Source organism: Phaethon aethereus, assembly GCF_964289735.1.
Source record: "Phaethon aethereus genome assembly, chromosome: 6".
Lineage (NCBI taxonomy): Eukaryota > Metazoa > Chordata > Aves > Phaethontiformes > Phaethontidae > Phaethon > Phaethon aethereus.
In genome coordinates this window covers 12,367,245-12,388,039 of record NC_138580.1, presented here as the reverse complement: position 1 = coordinate 12,388,039, position 20,795 = coordinate 12,367,245, and the positions used below count along the sequence as shown (strand labels likewise).

At 38.4% G+C, this 20,795-nt stretch overlaps 1 protein-coding gene across 1 annotated transcript in view; it reads right to left on the bottom strand.

The window, feature by feature from the left end:
* Positions 1–20,795, bottom strand: part of MYLK (myosin light chain kinase) — a 156,131-nt gene that overhangs the window by 118,189 nt on the left and 17,147 nt on the right. Inside the window, exons 2-6 of the mRNA XM_082001360.1 lie at positions 11,635–11,842; positions 9,823–9,871; positions 6,731–6,896; positions 3,144–3,309; positions 156–192 (exon numbers count right to left, since the gene is read on the bottom strand). Of these exons, the coding sequence (XP_081857486.1) occupies positions 156–192; positions 3,144–3,309; positions 6,731–6,896; positions 9,823–9,871; positions 11,635–11,842 (626 nt within the window). The remainder of the gene's footprint in view (positions 1–155; positions 193–3,143; positions 3,310–6,730; positions 6,897–9,822; positions 9,872–11,634; positions 11,843–20,795) is intronic.

The window sequence follows — 20,795 nt, the reverse complement described above, 5'->3', positions numbered from 1 at the left end:
AGAGAGAATCTCATTCCAAGTAAACATTTTCTAACTGCCAAATACAGACTGACCCAAAAAGATTTATCTCTTTGTGAGGAAGGTTCATGCAGTAAATGTCAAAATTAATGCACTGCAATTAAATATATTGAGAAAGTACTCCAGTAAAAACATACCATGGTGGCTGAGCATATCTGTCAGTCTTATCTGGACCTGAAATAAAAAAAGAAAAAAACCAGGTGACATACAATACTGTACACAGTTCCATAAATTGTAAGTATTTTAAGCAGAGAATATACTTAAGAACCTTCACTCTTCATATTTTCAATCCACAGAAGTCAAGATTTACTATCACCACATCTGAAATTTGGTATAGACAACACCAAGCTGTTCAGCTGAAACACGAAGAGGTCTTGGTCCATTTTGAGGCATTGCTGGGTCAACTAAGTTCCCAAGTCCCTTGGGAACTAAAGGTTCTGCGAGCCTCAAAGGCCTTGTTGGGGAGAGAAGTGGGGAAGAGATTCCAGCTGGGAGGCAGCTCATCAAATCTTATGAGAACTCCAAAGAGCTTGTAGAAGTGGAGAAAGACAAACCATCAGTACTACACCTGAGCATGCTCACAGTGAAACTGCAGCTGTCCTCCGACTAAAACACAAAACCAAATTAACAGTAGCAAAAACTCCCAAAACCTGAACCTACTCATAAACTTTGACCAACTCATTTGCTGTGTAGCAAGGATTATCATGTTTAACATGAATAACACAAAAGCTAATAATGTCACATTTCTTCACTTTGCAACACCACAAGGAAATCTGGGAACATGGCTGAGCTCTATTGATTTGCCAAGGTACCTCATCAGCTGCATTGACATAACTGAGCACCTCTTTGCTCATAGTCAATCTCTTAGTTGATATGTATGTAATCCTTTATGCATTTGCGCAAACCTTGACAGTATTCTTTTTCCTTGGGAGCAGCATGAGATAATAAATAGTTGAGAGGATAGAAATACCACTGCAGACCAAGTACCAACCACATCTCTCCATTTTTCCCTAGTTAACACTACAGGATGAAGCTCATTTCTCCTGGTCAGATCACAGTTGCATCTATGCTGTCGTCAGCAGTGAGACTAGAAATTACAGTAGAAAGACATGTAATAATAAATTCGCAAGATAATGAATTTTGCAAGTCATCAACAAGTACTCCATAAAAATGCTTTCAGAGGCTTTGCCTCAGGGAAAAGACAAAACCATGTGATGGATGATATCCTGACTTCCACTGTGTTTTGCAAGCAAAAATCCATCTAAATGCCTGGACTTGCCACACCATTCAGTGACCAAAAGAATCTATTTACACACACACAAAAGTTGCAGTGAGAGAGGGAAATAACCCATTGACCTCACTTCAATAAACCTGTCAATAAACAGTAACAGAAATTCTTCACATAAAAATTAAAGCTGAAAAGAGACTGGATAAATGCAGAAGAGGAAGCTGAATAACACCGGTTGCAGACAAGACCACGCAACCCTGTCAGTTGAAAGAACATTTTCACCCTCCCTCTCCACTTCCCACTATGGGAACTTGGGGAAAAAAAATGTAGCCCTTGGAACAAGATTATCTATATATGAGATTGCATGGCTTTAAAAGAAAATGTAGTAATTCTAAGCCACTTGATTGTCTGCTAGCATCTTGCAGCAACTCCTATGACCTGATTTAATTGATAGTGAAAGAATTAGGTATTATATATTGTGGTTAGGTAAGTGGAATCATCTGATTAGTCAAGTACATTGCAAGAGAGTGCCCTTTTTACTGACCTGTACTAATCCAAGAAAGAATGCACGCATTATTCAGAGATGTGGTCAGCATCTGAAGCAAACATATACCACAACTGACTCTGTGACCCCCATTCTGCATCATCTCTTAAGGCAGATGTACCCATTACACAACAGAAAGATCACCACTTCAGAGAGAGCAAGAAAGGATCAAGTTTCATGTTTAAAAAAAAGGCTTATTGAATAAAATGGCCCTTTCCATAAAACATCAGTTGAATAGGCAACCTGTAGAAGATCCTTCTACAAGGCTTCATCAGATTGGAATTTACTGATTAAAAGTACAGCTTTAAGCTTCAAGGACATGGTTCACTGGTGAATTTGGCAGTGCTAGGTTAACGGTTGGACTCAATGATCTTCAAGGCCTTTTCCAACCTAAACGATTCTGTGATTCTAAGTGGTAAAGGCTAGTTGTGGCTCTGAGGATCCCAAATGTATATCCTCTTTTTATCTATATTCTTGATATCTTACAGTGTGACAGCATTGATGTGAACCTAAAAATCTATATTCTTGATATCTTACAGTGTGACAGCATTGATGTGAACCTAAAAATCTTGCATCAGAAGATTCACTGCTGGGTGCATATGTAACCCACTGATCTTATGACTGCAGCTGAAGCCAGCAGCTGTTGATTTAATTATTTAATTGGATTCAGTGACTGCTTACCCACTGACTGATGAAATTCTCTTTAGTGTTGCTGAAGGCTGTATGATTTTGATGCTAAGAAGCATCAAACTGCAAAATGAACCATATATGGTAATGCATATATGGAATAGAACATCCTAAATTATTTATACAAAGACATTTATTTCCTTTAACAGTAGTGAAAAAAGGAAGGTCTGGGAGTTGAGAAGCCTGAATTTTAAGCTCATTAAGCTGTTTTTTCTCTCTTACAGTTGAGTGTTATGCTCCTTTACTTTCCTGGTTCTACAAATAAAAATACAATTTTGTTTCCCAAAAGGGAGCTGGTATAAATGTGCAGCTGGTGTTGGTACTTAGCAAATACAAAATTAATTACTGATTATAATGACAAGTGCAATGTTTCCATTGGCTGAAATTAAAATCTATGTTCAAAACATATGGAGGTCAAAATCACAGTAGAAGTGAAAAGTTGGTTCTAAAGACAGAAGTTACAAAGCATTTGGATAGCCTTTTTCCCATTGAACCAACACAATGTTTTCAGCTGTAGCATGCTCCAAGCTATCACAGCGTCACTTGATGAAGGGAGAGGAAGATAATGGGAAAAAGTGAATGCTTATACTGAGAACACAACCAAAGAGATTTCAAAGGAATGTCTGTGGTTCAGTTGTGCTCTCTCCTGTAAACTCTTTGCCGTACCTTGAATGGTGAGCTCTGCAGACACAGATGCCTTCCCAGCGCTGTTTACCACTGTGCATGTGTAAATTCCTGCATCAGCAAGCTGAGCATTTTGGATTTCCAAGAACTGGATGCCTGTTTTCTCAAACATGTTGAAACGCTCATTTTGCTGCAACTGAGTATCACCCTGCAAATAGCACAAGACAACATGAGATGACCAGCTATTGGTAAGAGAAGGGGAGCAAGAAATTTTTTTGGTAAAACATCAGGTCAAAATGCATTTCTCCTATCTTTTAGCCAAATACCTTCTACAAATAATACTCAGATGGTATAAACAAAAATCTGTGAGCAAAAGTTCTATAATTCATATCTGCAGGAGGCTGGTTTTCCCTGCATTTTGCCACCCACTCATCTCAGTTTGGTTTTGCCTTTTCATTACTTACTATATCCATATTCCTAGAAAAAATTCTTTTCACTGTATGTGGCTTCAAACCAGTTTTCTGTTCATGTTTGTTCCCCGAAGTCAAACATCACACTTTTAAGCAAAAACTTACAACTTGATGAGTGGTTCTCTATCCCTCAATAGCTCCTTTATGCTGTATTACTTTAGGAATTGGAAAAAAAATTCTGCATAAGAGGATCTCATCAGTGGCCAGGTGGGGGTGGCAGAAGGCACTAGGCATACATTAAGAGAAGCATTGCCGCAACACTACTTTGCAGCACTACACTGGAGTTAAATCAAAAGGTACGGCTTTGGGGCAGGAGAAAATGCATGGGGTTCTATGCTCTCTGTTTCATAGATTAGATGTCCAGAACGACAATTTTTGCCTTTAAATTCTATCAAATAATTGACCAACACCTCATTTGTGAGCAAATCAGTGCTTCTGCTTCAGTACCAGCCATTAAAGAGGAGTCCCTTGCTATCAGGCACCACAGCTTTTCCTATCCTGAGTTTAGGAAGGGAAAGTGGACAAATTTACAATTTGTAGGGCTTTGGTCAGTAAACATTTGGGAAACACTACAATGTTTTCAGACACTGTCATTCCTGAAGTCTCTATTAACTTACTGCTATCTGGGTGCTGTAAGTCCTATTTGAATATATTTGAATATAAAATATATAAAAATATATTTGAATATAAAAAAGCTAGTTCACATCAGGGATTTGGTGGTGATACAGTAGAAGCTTCTGTTCTTTGCAACTTAACAAGTAAAAAAAGGGGAAAGTAAACAATAAGCAGAGTAAGACATTTAGACAAAAGCTTATTAATTAGTTCTGAAAATTGCAATTTTGATTGTTTATAAAACTTCCATCATGTATGGAAAGTGATCATGTGTTGTCTCTACACTAGCCAGATGTGGTCCAGCAGCCATGTAAGTTCATTTGCATGATGCTGAGGCAGAGCTGATACACCTATCACTCAGCAGGATCCTGCAGCACCATCCTGACATGACCAGAATGGTCATGCTTGTAGGCCTGAGCTTGTTTGCAGCTAGCCAAAGCCCATACATGATTACCTGTTAAGCAATGGCTTATGAATAGGGATGCAAAAACACACTTCACAAGAACATCCCACCAATAAAACTCTGATAAAGAGCAGCAACACATTTACGCTTTACAGAGCATATGAATTATTGAAAGACAGCTTCATGGTGCTCAAAAGAGGTGCTAAAATAATATTACAAAAGCCTGAAGAAAACCAATTTAACCAAAAGCGATGGATTGAGGATAAGTTCAGGACAGTGGGCTGGGTGTCTGCAAGCCAGCAATGGTATGACTGCTGAACCTCTGAACACCACCACCTGTGGTATTTTACAGAATAATATATGCAAATCTGCAAGTGTTGAAATACGTTTTTTAAGGACATAAACAAGAACAGAACTCATGGAGCTTCTAAAAACAAGAACTTTACATACTTCATTCATTTGAAAAGACAGTGAATGCCAGACTATAGAATAACATATTATGGAAGCTAACAACCAATAGCAAAATATATAATATAACCTCAAACAAACTGCAAAAACATGTATCAAGAAGTACCAAAGTGTAGATCCAAGCTGCTGGACTGCTAATCCCTACTTGCTGTTTATCACGCAGCCCTGAAGAAAGGGAACTGAATGGCAAAACCTCTTTTGCTCTCAAAAACCTGGGTGATTCTGGCGGGACTGGTAGCAGGCTGTTGTGGAGCAGCTGCATTGCAGACTGCCTAGAGAGCCAGCAGGCCCAAAAGCACAGACAGCACCTGGACAGAGAAGCAGTTTCTTGATGGCGTCGACAACTGAAGGAGATTTCTTAGTGAGTGCTTCCACAGCAAGAGGCTGATAGTTTTCTGAGACATACCCTGACATTCTTCTATTACATACAACAAGGGTAAGTCTGGAATAAAGCAGACAATTACTTGGAAGCATTTCCCTGCTCTATGAGCAGCTTTCTGGGTTTTTTTATGGTTTCTTCCCCCCCCCCCGCCCCGATTACCTGGAGACTGCAGAAGAAAATAAAAGCTCTGAGAAAAGCTTTCATTTTTTCACAATACATAAGGCAACTGCCTGTTGAAGGCTGAAAGGGAGCAGGATGCCTACAAAGCAGTCATATATTTGTTCTTCCAAATTAAAGAAAGTAATTGTAATTCTCTAAAATACTAATAGTTTCAGTAGAAATAGCCTAATCAGTGTAATATTTAATTATGACCAGAAAGCTCTCTCCTTACTAACAAAAAAAAGTGTTTGGAGATCTTGTGTATGCCCAAAGGGGGCACTAGGACTTCAAATTTTTTTAATAGGCTAATGAATTTTAAATATTGCTCATTCATAAAGTTTTTTTTGTAAATGACAGACACTCACAATTCCCATTTTCAATGAAGATCTGAAGTTGATGGCTCAGGTTTCCTTTATTTTCTGCTATCACTCTTTTAGCAAAAGTCAGACTGAAACAGTTGAACTGTTGTTTATCTGCCTTGGACATTTTTTTTTTTTAATTTGCAAAAAACAGTCGTGCATGCCAAAACCCAATCATGTCTGTTAATTCCTAAATACTTAATTTTCTTTTCAATTAAATATCATTTCTTTGCAAACATCTTCTTCATTCTAATGTACAGGTAAGACCCAAGTAAGTGATACAGAAAAGGCAGTTTATGACTGAGCCACCGACATGGAACTTGGGAAATACAGCTCTAATTTTCACAGCTGTCAGAGACTCCATTGTAACCATAGTAAAAGCATTAAATCCCTGCAGACCTTCTCTATAAAACAGAGAGAACAATAATATTCACATTTCCCATCCTTTGTGTATTTCTCTTATCTACTTAGTAAGGTCTTTGGGCAAGAAGATCCCATATTAATTATTTTTATAAAGGAACCTGGATCTTGTTTGGTGCTTTCAGATTATTTTTTTATACAAATATTTTCAACGAGACAGATAAGGGAGACGTTTATACTGAGAAGGGACGCTATTACCACTTCTGAGTTTATTCAGCATGAAAATGAGGAGCAATATGGCTCTGTTTGCATGTAAATTCTCACCGTGAGAATTTGCAGTTGCAAATGCATTTCATCCTTTCAAGTCACAAAATTTCAAAAGAGAAAGAAAACATGAACTTCTTGGGAAATCATACCTTAAACCAAGTTACTCGAGGCTGAGGTCGTCCTGTTATTTTACATGAGAATTTGCCTGTTTGGCCTTCACGCACAACAACTCTATTGGGTTTTGTAGCAAACTTGGGTGGACTCTCTCCCCAGATGCTTGGCCTATGCTCCACAGATGGAACAGGAATCCTTCCCCTGGAAAGGCAATTGACATCCTGGTTTTACAGAACTGGAAGCTGTTGTGGGTAGAGCATACTTCAGGAAGCATTTTAGACCAGTGGTCTGTCTGTCAGCAAGGATATATGATTGGTGGTAAGCAAGACTGTAGTTACACAATATTTTTTTGGGCCAATGGAAAAAATGGAAATGCTGGTGATGACTGCTCTTGACTCCTCATGCAACTGAATTGCATGATGCTACACACCCCCATCCAGCATACACATAACTCACATAACAGATCTTGGCGACAATTTCAGTTGCTTATAAGCAGAGCTGGACAAACCAAATGATAGGAAACACTGCATGCATTTAGTTTTTCCTCTTTTCTATTTCTTAATTGCTTCCTAATATTTTATTTGCGCATACTTGTTCACTGTTCACAGTTCTTTATCATGTACTTTGTTTTGACATTGAGTTCAATGACACAGTAATTTCTGATTTATGATCAGCAGCTTGTTTTTGCAATATTTCTGACATGTCCTGGTAAAGATTTTTGGTTTGGGGAAGGTTTCTGTTTGGAATCTCATTCACTACAACGTTTGCAAAGCAAACATGAAAAGGGCACAAAACCAAATATCTGTTAAGTGTAAATGCCCACCTCTACTTACGTGGATGGCACAGCTGGGAAACAACATGTGGAATGAAACTAGAGTGACATTAGTGACTGCAGTCCAAAACCCTCAGTTACACAGCCATAAAACATAAAACACCAAGCAGTATTATAGCACACAAAAAAAGAAAAAGTGCAATTTGTGCAATGTCAGGTCTGTTAATGTCAAAGGGAACACTTACACTCTTTGCTCTAAAGCTGTGGTACAACAAAGACACACATTAGCAGATGACAGATGGTGATATCTTTTTTTTTTTTTTAACCTTTAATTTCAAGCAAACTGAACCATTTTCAAGGCCGCCTTTTCCAGATGGCTTTTTACCACGTGCAAGTAAGATGTGTCAATACCTCACCATTTCTACCAGGTGTCAGATACTAACAGATACTGCATTGCCTCAGTCCATGGTGCTGCCAAGACATGATGGTTGCCATATAGGCAGCTCAAAGTTTCTAAGTAAGAGATGATACCATAATGAAAGGATTTACATGGACAGAAGGACCAGCAAAAAGTCTTAGGAGAGAAGGGTGACTGTAATATGCTAAAATGGAAAACACTTATCCATATAACGAAATATCTGATAGCCTTTAATGTCATCTTCCTCATGCTAACACTAAAGAGCAGCATAAGTGTGTATTAAAGAAGTCTTTCAGTGATCATCTTTAGGTGGTTTCTATATTTATATATCTATACACATATACGAATGCATTAAAAGAAAATCAACTACTACCTTGCCTGCAGTTTTATGGCTGTTTCCTAGATATGCACAAACTGAAACTTTTTTTTTCTTTTCCCTCTTCCCTGTTTATGGAAGGCATAAACTTTCCATACCATAAAATTACTAATACTGAATAGGAGCAAAACACATGAGAACTAAAAATGAGGACAATCACTCTAACTCTATGCAATGCAATGGATTAGGATAGTGCTTTGGAAAGTCTGAATGTATTACAAAATCTAACAGCAACCTCAACTGTCCTTTCTTGCTTTGATTATTTAGCATGTGTGTATTTCTGTCACACATTTGTGATACAGACATTATCATATAAAAGCCTTCCTGATTAATCTGTTTCACTTATTATTTTCATTGTTGTAATCTCAGTTAATTTTAAAATTCAAAACATACATAATCAATACATATCACTGATCAAATTAAAAATTTCATTTTTAACTATCTGTATTCTGATAAACAGAAACAGGTATTTTTGTCTACGTCCAGGACAACTCAATCCTAGGAATATAAATCAGAAATACTTCTGCTTAAATTCAAGCATTTTATAAAGAAATAAATACAATTAGGTCTGGGGCTTTTAAAACAGTGGCATTCACTTAATTGTAAGTGGTTACTGAAGTGCAGAAAGTACATGACAGCAAGAAGGCTCTTCTGTGTCAGTGTAGATCACCCCATCAACCCATTCTTGCTAACAGTTACTCCAAACCAGAACAATTCTTTCTTCTAGACTACAGTGTACCCACTGTGTTGCTTGGAAATACTTTAATTATATGTGAGAGAATGCTGATTTGAAATTGCTTTTGTTTCTTACTGATTACTCTTAAAGCAGTATTTGCTCTGGCTTTATAAGGAGACTGTTAGGTCATGGAAGATGTGGGGAAGGATTTCTGAGTATCAGAGAGCAGAGACAAGATGGTGCAATATTGCAGCAGAGGAGGGTGCAATATTGCAGATACCAGCAGAATGTTCTGTTTTCAGCCAGATTAGTTCCTATCTGTATGAGGAAGCAGTAACTGTATCAAGCTGCTCATGTCTTCCTGACAGCCTCAACCATTTTACTAGCAGGGCAGCTCTCATGGTAGCTGTTCTGCTTGGCATAAATGGAGACTTGGATTTACAGCATTTGAATTCACAAATATTGAAGTGTTTGTTTTCAGATGCTGCTGTAGCTGGCACTGCCCTGCCTCTGAGAGCCCAGATGTTCTTGCAATCCCCGTTGCCCAAGTGTGAGAAATCATGCCAAACAGTTACTCTATTGCTTTGCAATGCTGTGCAGAACTGAGTGGTTAACAATCAGGCTTTTCTTTCCTCTATTACCCCTGATTCTTGCACAGGTAAGGAGCCTTGGGGATATGTTTCCAGTGAGGAAGTACTGAGAACTGGACAAGAATCCAACCCTTTTTACTGGCCTGCAAAGTAAATCAGAGCTAAAGACAAAATGCAAGAGGCATTTAAAATGGAGAGAAGTGGTTATTCTTTAGAAAGAGTCATTTTACTTGTTTTCCTACCAAAACATATTTAGGTGTCTGTTAAACAATATCAAAGCCAGTGGACTACTTACCCAGGGGTTTTGGCACTGGACGGCAGGCTGTATCTCTTCAAGGAGTTTCCTGTAAGCATAAGACAGAAAGACAGGAAGTCAGAAGTTTTGTCAAGACCACTGGGAATTACAGATACTAAAGACTATGTAAAATATGCCTTTCTCCAGGTTTCAAACACAAAGGAGGAATGCAACACCTGCAGTATCTGATTATCTCATCTGTAGTCCAAAGTTGGGCTCTCCAACTTCAAAAACAAGTTTTAGCAGAGTTACGATCTACTCCCTGGCCTCAGCAGTAACAACACTGCAGATTATTAGTTCAAAAATATTTTAAAATTACTGAATGAAACACTGTATCTAATTTCTACAGTGCAGCACTAATTCACATTAAGGTAACAAAAAAGGGCTTTGGACTCTGAAAGAGGTCTTACTTTACTTACTTTGTTTTTTAGTCCTGTGCTAACCCAGACAACCATTTCTATAAAATGATTCTTTTTGAAGCACAATAGTTGTTCATGCTTGCTGGGTATAGCAACAGGGAGGTGTGTACGAAGTCGTGTAAGCTCAGCGCCATCTACTGCACACAAGCATTGCTGGTAGCTTTGGCACATTAAAAAAGGGGGTGACCTGGGGTAGATCTAGAGTGGCCACATGAAACAGACAGCTCTGATGGCTGGGGAAAAAAATTTGTTCTAGAGTCTTATAAGAATCTACATTACTGTCAAATCGGACATCCATGCACCATGGAAAAACTACATTGTGTTTCAGTCACTCATTTTTTCAAGTAGCAGTCAGCCCGACATAGATATCTTTGCTGAGCATGTAATTCTTAAACTCTGAGAAATTCAGTCATTGGGTACTGCCATGAAATTGCTTTTAAACTGCAGCAAAGCCCAGGTCATAAAAACTGGCATAAAACTATCTTTAAAAAATCCTCCCCCTCCATGCAAGTTGTCACTCATAAAAGTTGTCACAACTTAAAACTAGGGAAAAAAGAGTTTTTTTATAATTTTTACAACAGAAGGCAATAACAATCACACCAAATCTATGCGTATTTCAGTATGTACTCTGAGGATATCTGTTAGAGATTTTGACTCTGAATAAACCCAAATGCCGGTTTCAGGACTGCTGTGGATTTTTCTTTGCTTCAAGAATTCAACACAAAGTTGCGACCTGAGGAGCTTTGATATTCAACCAATCTCTAACATGATCAAATTGCAAAGAGAGAAGTAGTACAATTGACTTCCATTCTTCCATGGCTTTGTGTCACTCTTTACATTTTAAATTTGGCAGTTTGCAACTATCTAATACACAGATGTTCTCTTAAAAATTCCTGGGTTTGATCCTGGCTATTTCCCGTGTGACATTAACCATGCAATTACAACCAGGCTTTCAGCTTAGCAAATGGAAGCAAGCGTGGAGAAGTCCAGAAACCCATTGCCTCAGTGTGCCTATCTGATAGGCTGTGATGCAGCCAAGATCACCACAGTTTTTACTGCCTGAGAGAAAACGATAACTTCCCAGGCCTTTGTTTCTGTCCTGAGTGGTGGCTTCCATGAAAATTACAAAGTTTATAGCAAAGTCTTTAAAGCTAGCTCTTTTGTTACCTGGGCATCAACCATACACATGAGAAACTGAACACACGCTTTAGCTATAGACATGTAGTTCCCTGCAAAATGTCTTAAACTGTGAAATGCAATTAATGAATCTTAGTCTTGCACCAGTGAGAAAGCATGTGTGTACAGTTGTGATTTTAACCAGACAGTTTAACACAGCTTGTTCATTTAATTAAACTCTATAATCATTGCAACTACAGTGTAAGTATCCTCTTACCTTCCACTGTCAGTTCCACGGTCACTTGACGAACTCCACCATCATTTGCAGCCTCGCAAGTGTATTTACCATCATCACCTTCCTGTACACCTTTGATTACCAAGCTGAATATCCCCCGAATGCTGCGGTCCACGACATAATGGTCTCCCTCTGGGACAGGATGTCCATTTCTGTACCACGTGATCCGAGGCTCAGGGTAGCCTCTGACCTGCAAAGATGTGAGAGAGAGTGGAGAAAGAACGCAAACATAACAGATGACGGTATTAGGAAGAAATGTTGGACGTTTAGCAATACAGTGGAAAGTTCTTGACACAGGAGCTGTTAAACACATACTCTTTGCAAGCCAAATGGCAGAATATAATGAAATGAAAAAACTCTTGGATAAGTCAAACTTAAAATCATAAGACTAGTCAGGCAGATAGATACCTACACAGAAAAGTTTCCCACTAGAATGGTTTACCTGCAGAAGCATAGTGACAGTGCCAACAAAGAATCCTGAGACCTGGATTCCTGTTGTTCAGAAACTCAAGGGCAGTAGTACTACTATAACTCTAAGTATGCAAGACTACAAGATATCTGGACCAAAAATTTCTAGCATGGTTGCCAAGGATTAGGCTTATATTGTAAATCTGTATGGAGCCATCTAGTTTTCAAATGTGCTGAGATAGAGTAGCTCCTGACAATATACAGGCAAGAAATGGAGACACATGCCAAATTTTGTCTTGATTTTTAAAGGCAGGAGATAAGGAACTGCAATTTGAGAAAAGTGTCATTAAGGGTCATTCTCATGTTATGATGGTAGGGGGACTCTAAAGACCTACACGTACTCACACACACACACTGCTCAACTTAAAGAGCTTTGTGGTCTATTGGTAGCCCAAAGAAGTGTTTTCAACAAAATGAAGCAGTCCTGTGCTCATTAAATAGCAACCATATTACTATATCTTTGCCTGCTGTGGCATTAATGTTATCTACAGATTTGCAGTCAGATTCTCAGTTGGTATAACTGAGAATGGAGTTCTTGATTTCAACTGAGCTGTTGAAAGCTGCTGAGGATCTGTGTCTTTCTTTCATTAAAAAATGGAAAAAGCAGACATACACCATTTCCCACCAACAAATTAACTCCTCAGGCAAAGGTTCTTCCTCTGCTTTATGAGAGATGCCATCCTCTTTGAAGGTCGCTTTAGTATGTGTTAACTGTTAGCACACTTCCCTAGTCGTCATAACAACTCCTGATTACAGTATTTCCCCCTTCTTTCCTATTCCCCCACTCTGATACGTTAGCTTTCCATCTTCTGACTCTTTGATCCTTTGCCTACATGTCATGAAGTAACTGAGTGGATCAAGATGAGCTGGGATGAGTAATAGTGGTGGCTATGTTTGCTCACTGGAAAAGGAGCATTTTGAACTATGTTATCAAATCTTGGCAACTGAACAGGAAGTCCCTTCAGCCTCCAGGTGGGCAAAATATTGATGATCTGTCTTGATGTGAAGAAGGCTTGGTTGTGGCTTGCGCAAATTCCTCCCAGCATTCCCTTCTCAGTTTCCAATCTGCATTTCAGCTCTGCTTTCTTCTGACTGCACAGCACTTACTTTCCAAATTACAATCTTTACCCAACCAACCTTACCCATTGTTAGGTTCTTTTCTTTCAAAACCTTTCATTTTTAATCCAACATCACCTCACTCCAGCTGTGTTTCTCATCTGCTGGAGCTTAACCTACAGCTGTCAGAAATTCTTCTCTTTCCTTTAATTCCTTGGGTATCAGTTCAGACAAATTAATTTTGCCAATGATGTGGTGATCCCTTCTTCCTGGCACTACTTACTGAACACATATATAGAGAGGACACGTTTGCCAAGAGCATGAATATGCTGAATAAGCTGGAGAAACTTTCCATTTCTGGTACAAACTTCTCAAGTTCTTTCTATCTTTACCTAAGTAAGAGCCATGTTCTATGAAGAATATATTGTGGGATCCTGCACAATGGGGAGTTGATTACTGTTTAAAAAAACCACAGTATTTTTCTAAAGCTCTTTGCAGCCATATCTTTTCTTTCCCATGCCTTCTGAAAAACAGCATCTCCCACTCAGCCATGCCCCCTAACACTACTCCAGCACATTGAATGCTTACTCAGAGGGCAGGGTCCCAGGACTATTTTTCTCAGCACATCTCATTTTCAGAAAAAGGGAGCTGTGAAGCATCGATATGAGATTTTTACAGTGGTGTACTCTTGTTAGTTGGTAATGTGCTCACTGGTACAACAAGTGACTTGTACCAAAGAACTGCTTCTTACCATTAACTTGTCAATGCCTTCCTACCTACCTTTTCATTTCAGATTAAGAAACCAACAGAAAGATTGATTTACCCAAAGCCAGACAGTGTATTAGAATGGAGTTTCTACCTCTCATTTTTGCTTCAATGGATATTAGGATTTCTGTGAATTTGAAACATTTGAGGCAAAATGGCTTTGAAACTGCTATTTCAAGTAATACAATACAGTAAAATGACAGAGTAGCATTTGAATTGGTGTGAAGAAAGAACCACCTTTTCAGTGCATTAAATCACAACCTCTTTACTAACGTTAGTCTAGCCACATCTGTTTACACCTGCTGAGATTCTGGCCAGTGAATGTAAGTCATCAATTACACATCACCTAATATATTTGCTTTTTTTTCCAGTTCATAATTATTCATTCTGGTGTTTTCTTCTATGTATTATTCAATCCTGCTTCAAGACTCTCAAGGATAAACCTTCCATCACTTATCCCAGGGAATTACTGGGATTGAAGCAATGGGAAACACCTTCCTTCCATTTTTCATTTTGTTTTATCATATTCTTAAGTCCCTCTTGGACCACACAAGGCCATTTTTACCTGACCCGTCAAGCTCTGGTAGACCACTATACATGCCCTTCCAGTATCACATGGCTGAGCCCACACTAAGTATTTTTCCATTTCTTCCATATGTGTTTATTTTATGCTTGCTATGTCTGTATTATTTTGTTCATCCACACCTCTACACTGAGGAAATGCCACACAGAAAACTACAAACACAGGCGATCAGCATGCCATTTCCTTTCAAAAGTTTGACTCATTCCCTTCCCAAACTCTGGGGTTTTTTTCTTTCACTTTTTATCAAAAATGAAATGATGGGAAAGCAGAAGTTTACAGAATTGCTCTGTTGCAAGGATTAATTTCAGGTTTGGGTTTGGAATGTGTTTCAAACTGAGCCAGCCCTCTCTGAAATACATAGTCTTGCCATAAAAGTGTCAGGGACCCTTAAACGAATCACTGGTTACTAGGTTTTGATCCTAATGGATCAATTCCAGAACTGCAGCAGGTTTTATATTCCTCCCTAACCTTTCCAGAGCTCACTAAAAACATCTGCCTTGAATAAATCCACAGCAAAGAGAAATTTATCTGCTTATTTAATGCCCAGCAGCAGAAGGCTATAACCTTTATTTACAACTTGGCCTGTGTAAGTATTGCCAGTCCCAGTGAGGCTACAGCTTTTTTTTACCCGCTCTACAACACTAACAAGTGGAAAATTGACAGCAAGCAGCAAATAACTGCTGTATTAGCACAAACATGAGTTTTGAGTTTTTGTCTGGACCCATCAACTGCTTAGAGTCTTGCTAGTAAAGTCTGCTAAGGTAAAACAGGCCTTCTGCTCCATTCATCAACACAGCAAATAGAAAGAGCTGAAAGAGAACCTGTTGCCTGTGAAATTTCCAGAGTTAAGATTCAGTTCTGCATCCAGGTCTGGGGGAATGCTATTGAAAAGGGATGGTGTCAGGTTCCCAAAGAAAAGAAATAAGGAGGAAAAAAATACAACAAATCTATTGAAGCTGTCCACTAAAGAACAGTATTATTAAAAAATGTGCTGCTACAAACTAGTCTCCATTGTCACAAACCTAAAGGCATTCAGTGACCACCAATGCCAAATATATTCAGTGACCCTTTCTCTTGTTCAAATGTGCAGGGAAGATTTTCTAAAACTTGGCCTGCATCTATGCTCCATAAATGTTTATATACTGTCAAAAAACTATAGGTTTGCCTATAGTGCATCACAGCTGCAGTAGCAGTTTAGGACGCTGAGATGCACTCTTTTTGCTCATGCTTTTAACTTCAGAGTCATATATATTCTGCTTTATAATAACTGTTGCTGACTCCAGTGAGGTTAACATGAACACAAACTCACAGCACCCAAAAAGATTCAGCCATAAGTGACAATAAACCAAAGTGTAAGCAACTGTGAAACACTGATGGGGTGTGTACTGTTACTGAATGTTGCTCACTTTGGCAGTAACACCTTAAGACTATTGAAAATGGTGGCAAACATTACATGACCTATTCTACTATTATGTTCATTACACTGGCTGAGGTGTTCAATGCTTGATGTTAAGGGCTAGATAAGTGTCCCATGTTGCTACTCAAGGTCACAGCAACACACAAGCAATGAGATCAGGAAGAAAACAGCTATCAAAAGGATGTCTTGGTTTGCAAAATACCCCCAAATTACATCATATATAAACAGGCACATCAAAAGTTGTACTAAGACTGGCAATGATACAACTGTCATGAAGTTGCTATTCAAAATAACTCCCCTCATAGAGATGCTTTCATATGCTGCAATATGAATTCCACTAATGACTAAGATTCCTCTCATGAGACAATCCTTCTTCCATGAAGTCAGAATCTTAAAACATCCAGGTTCTGTCAGCACATAGTGTTTGTTCAGTTATGCTGCTATTTCTGTAGACTACATTTGCCTTTAATTCCACAAAATACAGAATTAAGATCACTGTATGTAAACTATTCAATCATTGAATAAAACATCAGTTGTATTTGAGTGGTTCTATCCATCTACAGAAAATTTATTTTGAATTTATCTTTAAAGACAGAAATATTCTCTATTCAACTTTTTATGTTTCACACACTACTTAAAAATGTAGCTTTTAACACAGTTTGCATACTTTTCTGCTTTTTGAGGAAGGTTGTCCCCTTTGTAGGCTGTTAAAGAATAACAGGGTATGGTATTTAACATCCTAAAATAAACAGGTTTGCTTCTCCTGCAGCTAAGTGACACTGCTTTTTCACACCTGGTTCTCAGTGAGAAGAACTTGGTATCATAACTGCCTGTTTATATTTCAGATGGAATAATACAGAATATACTTCTTAGAGAAAATGTATGGAAGATTTTGTTATTTTAATTAAGATGTGCACTGACAAAGGGTTATGCAAAAATAGACTTTTCCACTTGTCTTGAGGCTTTTACAGATATGCAGCCCTTGAGGCTATTAAAAGTGATGCTCTTAACCTGTATCTCATTCATTGCAAGACAGAGAAATAATCTAGTAAAAAAGCTGGTTGTTAGTAGTGTAGCTAAGCACATTTATAGTTAGACTGCAGTGTCTGGAAGCATTAAAACAACATGAAAACAAAGTTTGCATGACCTGGGTAACAAGTCTTACAAGAAGAATGGCAGTAATGAGAAATGTTTCCTAATGTATAAAGGTACCTGCAAAGCAGAAGAGAATAAACCATTTCCCACATCCACAGTGGACAGGACAAGCAAGAGACTTTTAAAAGAAACTGGCCAGTGGGTTGGTAGATGATGTCTGACAACAGTGACCTCCTTTAGAAGAACAGAAGGTGTTTTTCTTGTTTGGCTGCCTGCCTATCTTAGCATTAAGGAATGCCAGAGAGTGAAGTAACTTTTTGAGAAGGGTTTGTAGCTTATCCTCTCTTCCATGCCCACCTTCAACCAGAAACCAGTGATTTCTGGGAACTGCATCTCCGAAACGGTCACAGAGATCAGATGTTGCAATGGGGTAAAAAGAGGATAACTTCAGATATAGTTGCCAGATGTTACCATTGAGCTTCTCCAAAGAGTATGCTCTGGGCAGATCATAAGAAGTCACACCAGGAGGAGCATCAACCAATATGTGGAAAACCATTCAGAATATCTGACAAAATTTGGCCTTTATTCTGCTGCCTGCAAACCAAAGCCTAACACCAAAAAAGAAGGGACTTGACCTAGCAAATACTCATTACTAGCAGGGCATAAACACCTTCTGCAAAACTTAGAGTATTAATCTATGAGATTGTATCAAGAAAGAAGCACAAGAAATGCGATTAAGTAGCATTTAAGTAAATTCTGTAAGTGTAATTCTGCTCAAAGAAGTGAAGATATAGGAAAAAACAATGTATAGCACTTACACTTGAAATGAAGTAGAAACTGTATAGTGTACCTCTTCTTCCAATGTCTAGGTATCAGCAAAAATGGAATATCATTCACTTTATTGCAAGTCATGTATTAGATGAGCTCATCTGAAGGTCATACAGTTGAAGGCCCTCATACAGCCCCAGGAAATTCAATCCAGACAGTAATAGATATTCTGTAGGTATGGCTCATCCTAGGTCCTACAAAAAAAGAGGGCATCAGACTCTAGCCCGTGTCCTCTATCTCCTGTGAATCGAGAACCAAGAGCTTTTGGATCCGGACCTTGATCAAAAGATTTGTAAGGGAAATTAAGTACTTGAGAGCAAACTTAGCAGAGGATGCTAAGAACTGAATACACCATAACACATACTCTGTCCATGTGGACAAAGCTGTGTGTGCTAACATGAAAAAAAAGCCACTTTTTGTTGTGATAATTCATACCGATGTGAACTCTTAATGTCAGTTTTAGGAAAAAAGTACTAAAAAACTGTGGAGAGTACAACATGAACATTGTGAATACAACCCCACCTAATAGGTGGTATATTTTTATTTTAATTTAATTCTTTTGGTTAGTGCAAGTGGGAAACATGGTTCTGGCCAGTGCAGCTCTTCTGTAAGTCTTGTAACAAAGCTTCTGTCAGGCTCAAACTGCAGTTTGCTTTCACAAATGAACAGCAGATGTTCTTGATAAAGGAAAGTGGACATGATACATTGTTAAGCTCCTTCTGAGACTTTTAACACACACAAACCATATCTCAAGAATAGTTTATCCATTTTAAAAGCTTGCTTCTAAAACAGAGAACTTGTCTGGCAAGGTAAAACATGAAAATGTTAAATATTTGGAGACTTAGCTGTGACCTTGCAAACAAAGCAAATAACCTACCTCTTTTATGGAGCAGTCTAGAATCTACTATTGCCTCATTTAAAGCAAAAATGGAGTACATACAAGGACTAAACATAGCTCACTTCAAAGCATTACCTATTGTATGTACAAGAAATAATGGTCTTTCTGTGAATATTGGGTATGTTTTTGTTTGAGTGATGAACTCTGGTACACTACACCTGGTGTTTAGGTTTCTTGTTCCACATGCACACAGTCCTCATAAATTAGTTCTTTGGGCGTAACCTTAACTGGAACACAACTCTGAAGACGTAAGTCTTCACAAGTGGTATGTGCAATTATCTGTCTCCTGAGTGGTGCGGAGCAGGGAGAGAAAAATGACAACACAGGCCTTGAAACAGACCATTGTCTTGAAGAAAACACAATCCAAAACCAAAAAACCCCCCACCAAAACCAACAACAATAAAAAAAAATCCAAAGTAGAAAGTAGAATGAAACATCTGCAAAGCACCACCAAATGCTACAACTCATTCTTCGGGCACCCATCACTGGCAATCACTGCATTCTGTTCTTAGGCAATCTCAGACTGTGTACAATTACATTGAGCTCCTTCTCAAGGTTTCACCTATAGAAGTTTCAAACTGTACACATTTTGCTTGATTCTCATTTGTGGCAATGAAAATAAAACCTTTGCTGATTGAACTCCTTGATATTGCTAATGTTAACATCGTGAATGAAGGAAATCTCATATTCTTTTAGTATTGAGTAGAAAGATCATATGCCACAGCACTAACATAGAAAGGCCGCAAGATTTGTCACTGTCCCCTTTGCCCTGATAAGAGATACAGAAGAGTTTTGTGGAAATGCAATTCATAGAATTCAATGCAAGGGTAAGGGGACACAGAAGGTAAAAAGAAACTTAGCACTTTCTTCCTATCCATTAAAAGCTGTTCCTTTAAAATTATTATTTCAATGTAACTGTTAGTGTGCCATATGAAGTTTATCTCTTCCTAGGCCCATGTAAAAACCTGTGGCCCAATTTCAGAAGGTGCTGAGTAATGTCTAGTTTTCACTGACGTAAAACATGATAGTGAGTGCTGAGCACTTCTGACTCATTTTGAGTGCTGTACCCAACTATGGGACGTGAATGAAAAACTGTATACTTTAGTTTATTTTTAAAAGTCCACTAAAACCCCCACAATATCATAAACTTATATGGACCGAGCTCAGATTATGGATCCTGGATCTAATCTGTAGATCACAGGACACAATTACAGAATTCAGGTGAGACAGAAGCTGGGGGAATGTAAAAGATTCTCTAAATTTTCACGAGAGACCCTTTCATAGAGTTTTACTTTGCTGTCTGGCAATATGCAAGGGTTTCTGCAGGAGCTTGGCAAAAAGACCATTCATCATAGAAGTGTGGAATGACTTGATCACATAGGAGAAAAATTTTCTGCCATGCTTCTGTTCTTATTCCCTCCCTGACACCAGTACTGACAATCTAGAATTCTGTATCAAAAATATAAAAGTTTATCTTATAGAAAATTCTTTGACTCTCATGAAAACCCATTAGATCTTGCCTCATTAACTCTGCAATGCTCCATTTGGCTGGAAACATGCTTTCAGTTCAGATCATAAACCAATTCTGGCATTACATGCACACTACTCAGATAATCTAGAAGAAACATACATAACTGGGTCTAGTGAACTACTAGCACACTTCACAATTCCTAATAGTCTAAGCTGGAATTCAGGTACCCAAGGACAAAACTTCCATCTTAAAATACATAAAGAAGCATGCACACAGAAAATGCATACACAAACACAGCCATTATGGTGGTCATGGGCAAAAGATGTTACAAGAAAGGAAAGGTGCCCAAAACAGTAATGCACTGGAGAATTCATGAAAAACAGCAAACTTTGTAAGGAGAGCAATTTAGACCCTAACAGAGTTCTTTAGGGGAATGAGCATTTATGATACTCCCAGAAGGAAAGAATTTATGACCTATCCATGGAAGACATGGTCTGCTAACTGAAAAGCAGACAGCAGCTGCAGATCATTTCTTCTTCAATCTTCTACATTTAATCTTTTT